The 12,940-nt window shown below is 45.2% G+C and overlaps 1 protein-coding gene across 5 annotated transcripts in view; it reads right to left on the bottom strand.

The window, feature by feature from the left end:
* Nucleotides 1-12,940, bottom strand: part of PDZD2 (PDZ domain containing 2) — a 330,846-nt gene that overhangs the window by 73,172 nt on the left and 244,734 nt on the right. For 3 of the 5 annotated variants that reach the window (XM_019737273.3, XM_019737275.3, XM_074329029.2), the window contains 2 exons: nt 6,250-6,392; nt 2,836-2,968 (listed from right to left, as the gene is read on the bottom strand). The exons of 1 other annotated variant lie outside the window; for it this stretch is intronic. In XM_019737273.3, coding sequence (XP_019592832.3) covers nt 2,836-2,968; nt 6,250-6,392 — 276 coding nt within the window. The remainder of the gene's footprint in view (nt 1-2,835; nt 2,969-6,249; nt 6,393-12,940) is intronic. One more of the 5 variants, XM_019737277.3, reaches the window with a different exon arrangement.

The following is a 12,940-nucleotide window of genomic DNA, read 5'->3' as shown; positions in this document are numbered from 1 at the left end:
TGTATAAGCAAACAGCATATTTGTGTGGAAACACGAGACAACCTCTCCAGAAGAAAGCGACTGTTGTATTTCTAAAACAATGCCTTAAAGTTTTGTGACTACTATCTACAATAATTTACATTTTTATTATTCCTTATATTCAGCACATCAAAAGCTCGTTTTTCCCTCCCTCTCTTAAAAAATATGGGAATAAAATATGGGATTACTGCTCTGGCTGGATGAAGAAGAGGAACAGATGCCACGAAGTGCTGAAAGACTGACTTCTTTCTTCTACATGGTTGAGCACCTCAGATAGTGTAAATAAACTTTGGGAACAAATACTGTGTTTCCCTGAAAATGAGACTGGGTCTTATATTACGGTTTGCTCCAAAAGATGCATCAGGACTTATGTTCAGGGGATGTCATCCTGAAAAAATCATGCTAGGGCTTATTTTCCAGTTAGATCTTATTTACGGGGAAACACGGTAGCAGGCAGCAGCTGTAGCAGCGTATCGCCTCGCTGTAAACAGAGAACATGGGAAGAAGTGAAAGGCGTCACTGCTTTGGGTCAGCTTTAGGGCTGTAGCTTCGTACTGATGGTCACGAGCCCATGGACCGAGAACTAGACGGACACCCATTCCTTGGTTCCAGACTGTCCTACAAAGACCCCAGCCAGTGTCCCTAAAAGTCAACACCTCCGGCAGGAGCACATGATCTTTTTCTAATACCACTGACTCTGGTGACCTTCATATCGTATTTGAGTAAGGGGCAGCTTGGAGTATAGAAAGAGGCATGAATTTTGAAGTCTAAGGGACCCAGGATAAAACCTGCTTCTGCCACCCACTGCTGTGTGACCTCTGGGAAAATTAATTAATCACTTAGATTTTAATGTCACCCTTTGAATAAAAAGAATGAATACCTGTCTTATGGGAATTATTTTATTAAATGAGATGATAGGTAAGAAGCATCGGGCACCCAGTGGGCACACAATACGTTAGTGTCCTTACTTCCTTTAAGTGGATGAGTGAGATCATACATAGGTCAGGCATCAAAACTGTTTTCAAAATCCCCTTAATTATTACGTATGCCCCTTAATTATTAGTTTTGCCTATAAATGGCCCTGTTTTGTTTTTAATTTATGTTTTCTTTGTGTCTGTGTGTTTGTGGATAGTGGCTTGACATAGAAGAGATTTCTCCTTCCCCATGTTCCAAACTAGCATGATAAAGAAGTCATCATAGAACTAAAGGTTTGGTGGACGAGGTATAATGCCTGTCTAGAAAGCCCTGCGTTCGTAAGCCATAGACTGTGGGGAGCTGGGCTGTGCAAACATCTCTCTCTCTCTCTCTCTCTCTCTCTCTCTCTCTCTCTCTCTCTCTCTCTCTCTGAATGTGTGTGTGTACATAAGACTGGATGATGCTTTTCAAATTCCCAGCCCATCTGACCAAATGGGGAATGTGCTTCTCCTTCCTCTGTAGCATTTCCCTCCCTGTGGAATGCACCAGGCTGACAGAGAACATTCTGTCTTTGCTCCCCTTCCCGATGCCTGCTGAGGAGATGCCAGGGTGCCCAGTGGTATCTGTGGAAGGGTAGAAGAATGTCTCGGCTTTTCCCTCCAGGGCCTCAATGCCAATTCTTCCTGCCAAGTCTTTGCCAAGGCTGTGTATTCTTGTTGGAAGCCTGAGCGTCTAGGTCTAGAATTTGGAGTAAAGGGTGTCTGGAGGCAGGAAGGCTGATTTTTCATGTAGCTCAAAATATTAAAATATCCTTTTAGTCTACTGATTAAATACTCCAAAATTAGGCAATAGTCCTTATAATCTAAGAGGCAAAAATATATCAAAACCTGCGGATGCTAGGTTCAAAAACAATGGGATAATAAGAGGAAAATGAGCCATACTGGCAAGAGCATATTGCTCATAGCAATTCTTCCCTAAACTGCAACTCGGAGGAACTGGAATGAAGCCCCCTGGCTCCACTTCACTAGCTCCTCAGTCACATGGGCTCTTTCCTAGTCTCAGCAACAGCACGATGAGACAAGGGAGCAGAACTGAGAAAGCCAAGTTCCCCTTTCTCATCACACAGCTGTGGAGTCCTGCAGCCTTTATCCAGAGTGTTAAGGCTGGTGAAACCCAGGATGAAAGCAGATGCCGGGGGCCCAGGATGTCAGCACTATCCTAATACACTGGGGTCTCAGCCTGAGGCCTCATGAAGAAGAGGGAGACGCAAGACAGAGGGCAGAGACACTGGCTGTGCATCAAGAACCTGGAACCGCATCAATGCCACCACGAGATGAGAGCTGGACCTGGAAGCTCTCCCTCACCGTCTCGCTTGTAAAATTGAGGAGGAAAAACAGGAGGTGGTGACTGGACAAACAGGATTCACAAGATTTCCTCCAGTGCCAACACTCCATGAGGCCATGAGTCAGAACCAAGGTCCTGAACATTTCTTCCTTCAGGACCTGGAAGATGCATACCTCCACGCCTCTCTCTTCCCTGCTGACCAGCGGACTTCTGTATCTCCACTTTGGTTCTCCCTGGGCAAGTTGCTACTCTCCCCATCTTGTCCTTCCCTCCATCCTAGCATTCTTACCTTTTCATTAGTCCTATTATTGCTTCCATCTTCTAAATATACCTACAAAGACCCTTAAAAGAAAGCAAAGTAATTAAATGCACTTCAACTAAGGGCCCCTTGTGGGCTTGCACTGTAGAATCATGGCTGTTTAAATGGCCCAAGGTAAATGGGCAATTTCACAGGGACGTGTGGGTGTCTCAGGGGGTGAGGGGGTTGGGGGGTATGGATAGGGCTCAAATCCAAATTCACCATTAAAAATAGTTTTAAAAAGAAACACAACTACCTACCTTGCTGGCCACGACCAACTGAACCATTCCAGTGGCTGAGCGAAGAATGGCCACAGCTTCCTCATGGGAGAGCCCGACCAATAAGTGACCATTGATTACCAACAGCTCATCTCCTAAGGACAGTCTGCCATCCCTGAGGAAACGGAGATGGGAAAAAATTCCCCTGTCAAGACATTCTGGGCTTGAGAAGGGTCATTTTCCTGGAGCTAGGGCGGATCACGACAGGGGATAGTTAAAACCAGGCTAAAGAGGAAGTAGGAATACCAGAAACAGTTGGAATGGGATCTCTTTATTCTTTGGTCTGGCTGGGTCCAGATTCCTACTCAAGAGGAGTGAAATGCTCCATCATTTTAGGTGGTCACCTTGTAAGACGCACATTCTTAAGTTACCACCATGTAACCTGGCATCAATGTCAATGAAATGTCCCATCCAGGTGGAGACAATGGTAGAGGAACCCAGACCCCCAAAGTTTTAGGACAGTCAAGTCTTTCTTTTCTCAGTTCTACCTCCTGCCCTGCCCTTACGACTAATTCATTAGCTGATTCACAGAGCTAAGCCCCAAAAGAGTGAACGTACCCTAAGCTTACCAGGAATCCCCTATCCCATGCCCTCTCTCCTCCAGGTAACATGTCCTTGGCCAGATTTCCTTTGGGGCACCCGCAACACTGCACTACATGTGTCTGTCCACTGCCCCCCTGCCTGCACCCCGAGTTATAGAACCTTAAGGATAAATTCTCTCAGCTCCTGTTTCATCCTTGTGTACTTACAGCCAAGCTTCATCAGCAGAAGGATGAACACAAAAATAAACAATGAGGCTGCCTAATTTACTGCTGCTGCAGGTATCAGACCTGGTCTCCACACCTAGGTGTATAAACGTGTTCTGTTTCTCTATTCTTTATTTCTTTTCAATTATATTACAGCTGACTTGGAGCACCCTTCGCTTTGGGCTGGCAGGAGACTAAGCTGTCACAGGAACTGGCTCTCTTGGGGGGGGTCAGGGTCTGGGGAGGCACATTGTGCTAGAGCGTTGGGCAGGCCCCTTCATTCATGGTACGTCAACAGTCCTGTGTGTTCCAACTGAGCCTCCCAGGGTCTGCTCTCCCATGATCCCAAAGGAGCCGAGGCTTCTCATCTCCATTGCTAAATATGGGATAGGAAATCTGCTAAGGCTGAATGACCCTGAGCCTAGGGTTCCACCATCCCTTCTGAAGGCTTTGTGCTAACACCCAGGTGCAGCTGTGGGACACATGCATGTCTCCAATATTCCCATATCCACCCAACTCTGTTTCTCTCCAATCTGTGGATTTTCTCCTCCCTTCCTTTCAAGGAATCAACCTCTCTCCACCCTTCCCTCCTTCACCAGTCTCTCTCTCTCTCTCTCTCTCTCTCTCTCTCTCTCTCTCTCTCTCTCTCTCTCTGTCTCTCTACATCCTCTAGGACATGTATCATAATCTCTTCTATGAATTTAGGTTTTAACAGAAGACAAGGGACACCAGAGACTTCTGACTCCCTCTGCTGCTGTCCTTCAGAAACCCTGAAGGCGGAAATGCTAAGGACCCCACTAGTTGTTTGGAATGGAAAGAGAGGGGGACTAGAAGAGAACAAACACAACACGAACCACAGAGAACAAACCACTGGAACCTCAAGGAGGTGTGTGGGTGGGTTACTCTGCAGGAGAGGGAGTCAGGAATAAGAAGAATATAATAGTTCTGGCCAGTGTCCCTGCGTTAACTTGTCCACAACAGCATCATGACCAGCCCTGTTCCCACCTCTTCTTTCCTTCTTTAATTCCGTCTCGCTCTTCTCCTATTATTAACTAGAATGCCCCACATGTGAACTGTATACCCCAGAGGCAGAGAGAGAGACACACACACAACTCCAGGCTAAGGGTGGAAAGAAATGGAGACCCACTAGAAACAGCTCACATAGAAAACAGACAAGAACAGTTCTCTGTAAGCTGATCTCTGAGCACAGGCGTTTCCTAATTGCCAACTTTCCAAAGACAGACTAGAACCTAAAATTTAGGATTAATGGGAAAATGGCTAACGGTGGGAGTTTTTTAAAGCATACATCACTTGGGAAGTTTAATGATGCTTTTCTGGATAAAAACTATCTAAGGTCTTAATTCTTCAAAAATTACTACTGTCCAGGTAACTGACAAAGGTAGTTAATCTTATCTCTATTTATTAGCATCCTACTTTCTAGTTAAAGGATGGATGAGCACAAAACACTTTGATCGTTTGTGCCCTGGTCCTCTCCTTAGGGTTCCATTCTTTAGACTAAATACTTTCAGCTCCTTCATCTCCACCTCACGAGATATGCCTTTGAGGACCCTCTTGGTCTCGGGCAGGTCAACACTGTTCTGTTGTGCCGTATCTCCTTTAGAATCGGTGGACCTGGACCAAACACTATAAATTCCAGACTACATTCACCTCCCTCATCAGTGAAATTCTACCTTTATACGCCTGCTGTCTACGTGTGGGCATACAACATATGTACATGCCCACTGTGCCTTGCAAATGGTAGACACCTGGCGTACAGCGGGTCCTCGAATAATGTCACTTCATTCAACATCATTTTGTTGTAACGTTGATGAGATGGTGTAGAAACTTAACTCTTGTTTGTATCAGTTAGCCTATGGTAAAACTGGTTTCATTATATGTTGTTTCGCATAAAGTGGCAGCACCTATCGACAATGTTAAGTGAGGACTTACTATATATGGAAGCAATCAGCTAGCATGGCAAAATCATGCCTTCCACTTGGGGACAACGACATCCCTGTAACTCCAAATGGACTTCTTTCTGGTACAAGCTCTGCCTAAGTACTGTCCCTCTTCCTACTTTAGACAACTTTTCAGATTAAAAAGAGTTTTGATGTGTGAATTGTTTTCGGGTCACAAGGAGAAAAACTCACAAGGACTTTTTCCTCCTCCACATCTGCACAACAGAGACACGTGTATGTAAGTGTGTGTGGCATCCCAATAGACCTGACAAATCCAGTCGCAGCACATGAACTGTGGTCACGTTCCAAACCAATCCCTTTCCCATGTCTTTAGCCACAGTCCTACAGGAGTTAGGATGTCAGGAATGTGGTGTTCTATTGTGTGGCACAGTCTTGACAAGTAACGACAGACCCCAAGCATCCCCAAAGTTAGGAGAAGTAACATTCACTTGAAACTCAAACTGGACTAGAAAGAAATCCAATCTCTCCTTCATGGTTTGGCGGAGCCTGCAGGGTCTCCAGCAATTAGCTACTTCCTGTGCTCAGAGATGGGTTTAATTAGCACTGCTCATGCCTGATTTCCTTCTGTGCTCCAGCATCACCAGAGCTTTGACCAAGCGAAAGAGTCCTAACATCCGGGGGAGGGAAGGGAGAGGATGAGGAGGAAGAGACGGGGAGGGGTATCTAGTCACCTGTGAGCGGCACCTCCTTCCTTCACTTGAGTGACAACGATAGCGTGAGGTGAGCGCTTTGATCCTCGGCCTCCACTAACCTGAATTCCCAGCCCATCCGATTCTTTAAGCAGCTCCATCTTCCATATGCGGCCAACTTCCTCCTTGGAAGGAAAAGTGAGCATACTATGAAGTTTACAGGCAGACACATGGCACTGACACAGGAGCGTGGAGCTGTGAGGTCAGGACGAAGACTCATCACTTGTCAACAGCTATCACAGGTGGCCACAGAATTAAAAACGCTGTGGGCTGGGCCAACGTCTCTGGCTGGCAGTGCTGTCCAGTAGAAGGTTCTCTGAGGATGGAAATGTTCTGTATTTGAACCATCCAATAGGGGGTCACCAGCCATAGGGAGCAATACAGTGCCTGAAATACGGCTAGTGGCAAGTGAGACACTGAATTTTCTGAATTTTTAACTTTACTTAATTTTAATTAAATAGCCACCTTTGGCTATAGGCCAGGATATTGGACAGCACGACAAGAGTGATTATTGAATTCCCTGAGTTGGGTCCCGTTAAGTGAGGTTTCTTCTGCTTGAAACCCAGATACCACTATGTGTATAAAACACTGGCTGAGTCTGGGTTCCTTTTATTTACACAAAGCTACGAGTCAATAAGGACAGATGAAAGGAAGACAAAGCTAGGTCTTGGTGCCAGGAGACTTCAACTAATCTGAGCCTAGCTCTGCCACTTAGCACGTACAAAAGTCATTTTATGCCTAAAAACCTCAGTTTCCTTGCCTCTAAAGTGGGAATAATTATTAATACTTTCAGGTTTGTGGCTAGGGTTAAATGAGATATTTATGGAAACAGGTGGCAATGTTCCCAACAGTTAGTAGATACATAATAAATGTTGATAGGTAACCATATACTACTTATAACATATACATATATGCAGATATATGTTAAAAACATCATATTGAATTTAATCTCAAATTTCCTTAAAATATGAAATCTTTGGTAGGAGAAACCAAACCAGGAAATTAATTGATGAATTTGTTATTGACTTCTAAAGACATTAGTTTGTATGCTCTTTCAATACATTAAAAAATGCTTCAACTCTTATAAAAATTTATCCTTTTTTAAAACTAATAAATGTCTCTAAGTCCTCTGGACTGCTGGTAGCTTTTCTGGTTTGGTTCATTTTCCACTTGACTCCCTATTTCACTCTAAGGACACAAACATATGAAAACACACTGTAAAATGTTTGAGTTTCTTCAGATACTTAGCTATTCAGAGAAGTGAAAGCACAACCTTCCAAAGTGGTTTACTTAATGGTCTTATTTAGGCTCGCCCCTATAGTTCTTTTTAGCTCTAGGTGTAGGGCTAGGGGTCACAATGAATTCTTCAACATATGAAACAAAAACCATATGCTTTCTTCATCCATCATGAAGGTCCAATGGAACAGTTAAGGTCCAATATGGACAAAGCCAACATCCCTCTAGAAATAGGCAACCGGCCCAGGCAAGCTGCTTGCAAAAGAGAAAGAATGTGAAGCATTTAGAAAATCTGAAATACACACTGTCAGAAACTAACGTGAAACTTCATGCAATATTAAAAAAACCAGATGTTAAATGGTCACTGATGTGCAGCAACAAGAATGTCTGGGGAAATTATTACCAGATAGAGACCTGTTGGATCCTATACTTTTTCCAGTACAGCACTGCTCGGTGGGACTCCATTACTCCAGCAACATGCAGTGATGCCAACTGTCTCCTGCATCCACTCACCACAGACACACGAAGCCTGTCTAGCCAAATGTAACTTCAGAAGTCACTGGCTTACCACAGTAGTTCATGAGCTTGTCAACAACCTCTATATCATCCAATCGTCTCACTGTGGAGTCACGGTTTTTGGTTTGTTGCCGCTGACCTCTGGAACACCTTTCTCTCTTCCTTATTCAGAAACAGCCTTCCTGGCCTTCAACGTCTCACTTAGCCCCAATACTTCAAGAAGCCATCCTTGAGAATCAGTGCTACTGCCAATATGGCAACTTTCAACATCTCCAGTACATGAGACCCTCTGGTCTAGTGGATAGCCCCAAGGGAGTAAATTCAGGGATGTGCTAATTCGCTATTGTCCTGATTGCTGGGCATCCCACACTAGCACATGGGTCAGCCTGTGGCTGCCTCCCTGGGCCTCCAGACGCAGTTGAGAAACTAGAGCAGAGGGTGGCCTGACTTGCTCTTTCCTTGGAAGATATTTCAATGGCTCTTGGAGTCTTAAAGATGTAGGGCAGAGCTCCTCCCTCTCCCAGGACAGAAAAACTGTAGAACTCTTTCCCAAGAGAAACAGGGACCATTAATAGTCTAGAAACAAAGCATTTGGTTTTAGCCCAAATTAGTAAAAACCTATCCATCCCCATTACTAGTTACACCATCGTCCCCCCACCCCGTCCTACCCTCCTTTCGTTAGGCAGAACATGTTAAGTATCATTCACAGGGGGTGTGATAATACTAGACTAGTCTTTTCTTATTTTAAATGCTTTTAGAAATAGGACTTGTGACAAGAAACATGAAAAAGTATGATCATGGGGAAAGAACAATGGCCTAATGTATACTCTGACAGAAAGCAATAGACAATTTTCATCAAGAGTACCCTCACACCATTCCTACCCCTGCCTAACACACACAACTAGTCAAAAGTAAAACAAAGCACATATCTACTAAAAATGGCTTCAGAGGGTAGAAATAACCAATCTGTAATATAAACTCCAACTATACTGGTCAAGAAACAGATCATATTCTCTTTCTCTTTTGTTCAATAACATGATCTTTTTTTTTTCATAATGGAAAGTACGGACTATAGGAGCGAGTTCAAAGAAATCAGTGCAAGTTTCCTTGCCTTGGAATTTCTTGCTCATTTAATGAGGATTTCAGAGGTACACAAAGGAAGGCACAAACAGGAAGAGGCAGATGTTATCGGTCTTAATTGTACAATTGTCGGTATGGTATTAAATCAAGCTGCCTATTGCTGAAAACAGTGCTCAGCTGAAAATAAAATCAGTGTCTGAAGTTCATTAGGCCAAAGCTGGTACTGGCCAAAATCCAACGAAATATAATAACCAACTTAAATATAATAATTTCCAACTGCCTCCTTACAATTCCGCTTGGGGATCTAATACACACTTCAGTACGATCAAAACAGGACTCTCGGGGCCGGCCCGGTGGCTCAGGCTGTTAGAGCTCCATGCTCCTAACTCCGAAGGCTGCCAGTTCGATTCCCACATGGGCCAGTGGGTTCTCAACCACAAGGTTGCCAGTTCAACTCCTCGAGTCCCGCAAGGGATGGTGGGCAGCGCCCCCTGCAACTAAGATTGAACACGGCACCTTGAGCTGAGCTGCTGCTGAGCTCCCGGATGGCTCAGTTGGTTGGGGCTCAGTTGGTTGGAGCGCATCCTCTCAACCACAAGGTTGCCGGTTCGATTCCCGCAAGGGATGGTGGGCTGTGCCCCCCTGCAACTAGCAACGGCAACTGGACCTGGAGCTGAGCTGCGCCCTCCACAACTAAGACTGAAAGGACAACAACTTAAAGCTGAACGGCACCCTCCACAACTAAGATTGAAAGGACAACAACTTGACTTGGAAAAAAAGGCCTGGAAGTACACACTGTTTCCCAATAAAGTCCTGTTCCCCTTCCCCAATAAAATCTTTAAAAAAAACCCCAAAACAAACAAACAAACAAACAAACAAAACAGGACTCTCCCCCACCTACTCCTGGCTTTCCCATCTCCATGGAGAAAATACTATCATCTATCCAAGATAAAGAGGATACACAATCCAAAAGCCCATGAGTTATCTTTGATTCCTCCTTCTATTCCCTAACCCAAACCATGAGCCAGATCCATAAGCTCTACTTGCAAAATAGATTCACATCCATCTCCTTCTGCTCCTCTTCCCTGTCACCACCATTGTCAAAGCCACCAGCATCTTCAGCTTGGGTTACCACAACAGCCTCCAATCGGGTCTTCCTTTTCAATTCTTCACCTCCTACAATCCACTATTCTTCATTATACATCTAACATGAACTTGATGCACTCAGCTTAAATCTTCCCACAGCTCCCCACTGGACTTGGAATAAGGTCCAACCCTTTGAGGTGGCATGCACGAACCTTTGTAATCCAGCCCTTCCCACAGCCCCGGAGTCACCCCCTAGTGCCCTCCCCATTGCTCACGGTGCTTCCGTTCCTCTGTTCCTGGAACCCTGTCATTCCTACCTTAGGGCGGCTGAAGGTGCTGGCTTCTCCCTGGAAACAACATCCGGCCCCCAGATTTTCTGGCGCTGCCCTTTCCTGACACTCAAACACTGGTTCTTTTATGAGGTCTTCACTGACACCCAATAACAGTTAGCCCCCCACCCATGGTACTGCCCAGCCATCTTCCACTTCACCCTGTCTTAGCTCATTTATAGTACTTGTCATCACCTAACATTCTGATTGGCTTATTTACTCCATGGGGCCCCTTCCATGTGATAAATGCCTTGGGACAGGAACCTTGTCTCTCATTTACCAGTGGGATTTCTGGTAAGTAGAATAGTGCCTAGCATATAACTATACTGCATAACTGGAATGAACAATTATAAGATGTTTATCCACTAATCTTATGGTTCTTCAGAAGTTACTGAAACTGACCATAACAGGCTTGCTCAGATGGGAGACCTGCTTGTTTGCCAATGTTCAGCATTGGCTGAACACTGATCCAGTTGTAGACACGACTGAGTTCTGAAACAGATCCCGTCTAGACAGATGGCTCAGCCCTTTGCTTCCTTTTACATTGGCTTAAAGGGCATGAGACTTTGTCAGTCTGTTGAGAAAAAGCCAAACCACGCAAAACTGGATGCTATGGACCTCTGTATTAAAGCTGTTTGGAGCGCTACCCTCTCCTATAAAGTGCCAATTATTGTTTGAGAGCACACGGGCATCTCTGCATGGAGGCAAACCAGGGAATTTATTTACCAAACAGGGGCAGTACATTAAACGGAGCTGTCTCAGCAGCATTTACATGACCTGATCTTCTGCTGGAACCAAAAATAAAATTTTACAACAGCATCTTTGCCCCAAATGTGAGAAGACACATCATTCAACTAGAATTTCCCTGCAATAAATGCTCTGGCTCTAGTTGCAAACTTATTCTGAGGCTGTTTGCATATCCCTTCTTAATTAGAATAATCAGTAAGAGATGAAGACATGTGTGATCCTAATGTCAAAGTTGCAGTCCGTTAGTCATCAGACCAAAATGCTCAGTTTACAAGTGAGAAGATGCAAGCTCAGAGAAAGGACATGGCGGCCCAAAGGCCGCAGAGCTGGGATGGGAGAACTAGGGCTGGAACTCGGTGTCCTCACTCAGGCCTGGTGCTCTTGAGTGTCTTCATTAATAAATAGCTATATAGGACCTACTAGGCACTGAATTAGGACAGAAAGACAAATAAGATCCTCGCCCTTAAAGTCTACTGAGGACACACAGCCAAATGGTATTTGGAGTGTGTGGGATTCATGCACTGATGAAGACAAGCGGGGGCTACAGCAGGAGCCCATAGCGGAGATGCCTAAAGACGGGGGCAGGTGGCAGGGGTGTTATGGACGCCTCCTAGAGGAGGGTATCATGGTGTTCGTTCCCCCAGGAAACGTAGAAGCTAAGCTACATTGGAAAGGGGAGAAGAAACAGGAGAGTGAGAACAGCAGCTGCAAAGCCTCAGAGACAAGACTGAGCATGGCCTTTTGAAAAAACTATAACTAATTCAGCCCAAGTCAGGGAGGCAGAAAGTTAAGGAGGGACTCAGATAAAGAAGGGCCTCACGTGCTACACCAAGCCAAGGTGTTTGGATATTACCCTGAAGGCAAAGTGGACCCACCAGAAGGGTTTAAGGTGCAGTGTGTGTGTGTGTGTGTGTGTGTGTGTGTGTGTTTGTGTGTGTGTGTGTGTGTGTATGCATGTATGCTTGTGCACGTGTGATGAGATTTGCTCTTTAGAAAGGTCTCTCTGGTTGCACTGCATGATGGGATGAGAGTGGGGGCAGTGAGGTGGGTAGGAGACTACTATGACTGTCAGATGAGAAATGAAAGCAGCCCGACCTCGACCTAAAGTTGTGGGAGTGGGAGAAAGAGAAGTGGAGGGGGCCCGGAGAGCCTACAGGGAGCAGGAGTTGACAGGACTTGGTGACTGACTGGACATGGTGTAAGGGAGAGGGCAGCATTTCAGTTGACTCCAGGATGCCAACTGTTCCCAAAATGGGACTAAGGCATTTCCCAGGAAATGGGATTGAAAGTGCAAAACCAGGGAAACTTCTGGACAAATCACGATAAATAGTCACGAGTTGATTCTCAGGTTTCTGGCTTGGGTGAGACCTGGAACACTGGAGCAGACTTGGTGGTGTGGAAAAGTGATGCATCCGGGTTTAGATCTGATGGGAAATATGCAAGATGGAGACATCCTGCAGACAGTTGGCAGAAACTCGGGTCTCAGGAGAGAGGTACAGGTGCAGATATAAGTTCCCCCAACGACCATGGGGGCTTCCTAGAAGAAAATCATCCAATGCTGCCTCTCTGCTTGTTGCAAACATCAGGGACCACTCTGTACATGTCCTGGTTTCAATCTCCTGGTTTCCCAACCTTTCTTGTAGATTCGGACCTGGGGCAGCCATCCTGAGGTCTCTGCT

This window comes from Rhinolophus sinicus, chromosome 3 (assembly GCF_057876585.1).
Source record: "Rhinolophus sinicus isolate RSI-liver-muscle chromosome 3, RSI-T2T, whole genome shotgun sequence".
NCBI lineage: Eukaryota > Metazoa > Chordata > Mammalia > Chiroptera > Rhinolophidae > Rhinolophus > Rhinolophus sinicus.
The sequence above is the reverse complement of the archived record's forward strand: the minus strand, read 5'-3'. Positions and strand labels throughout refer to the sequence as shown.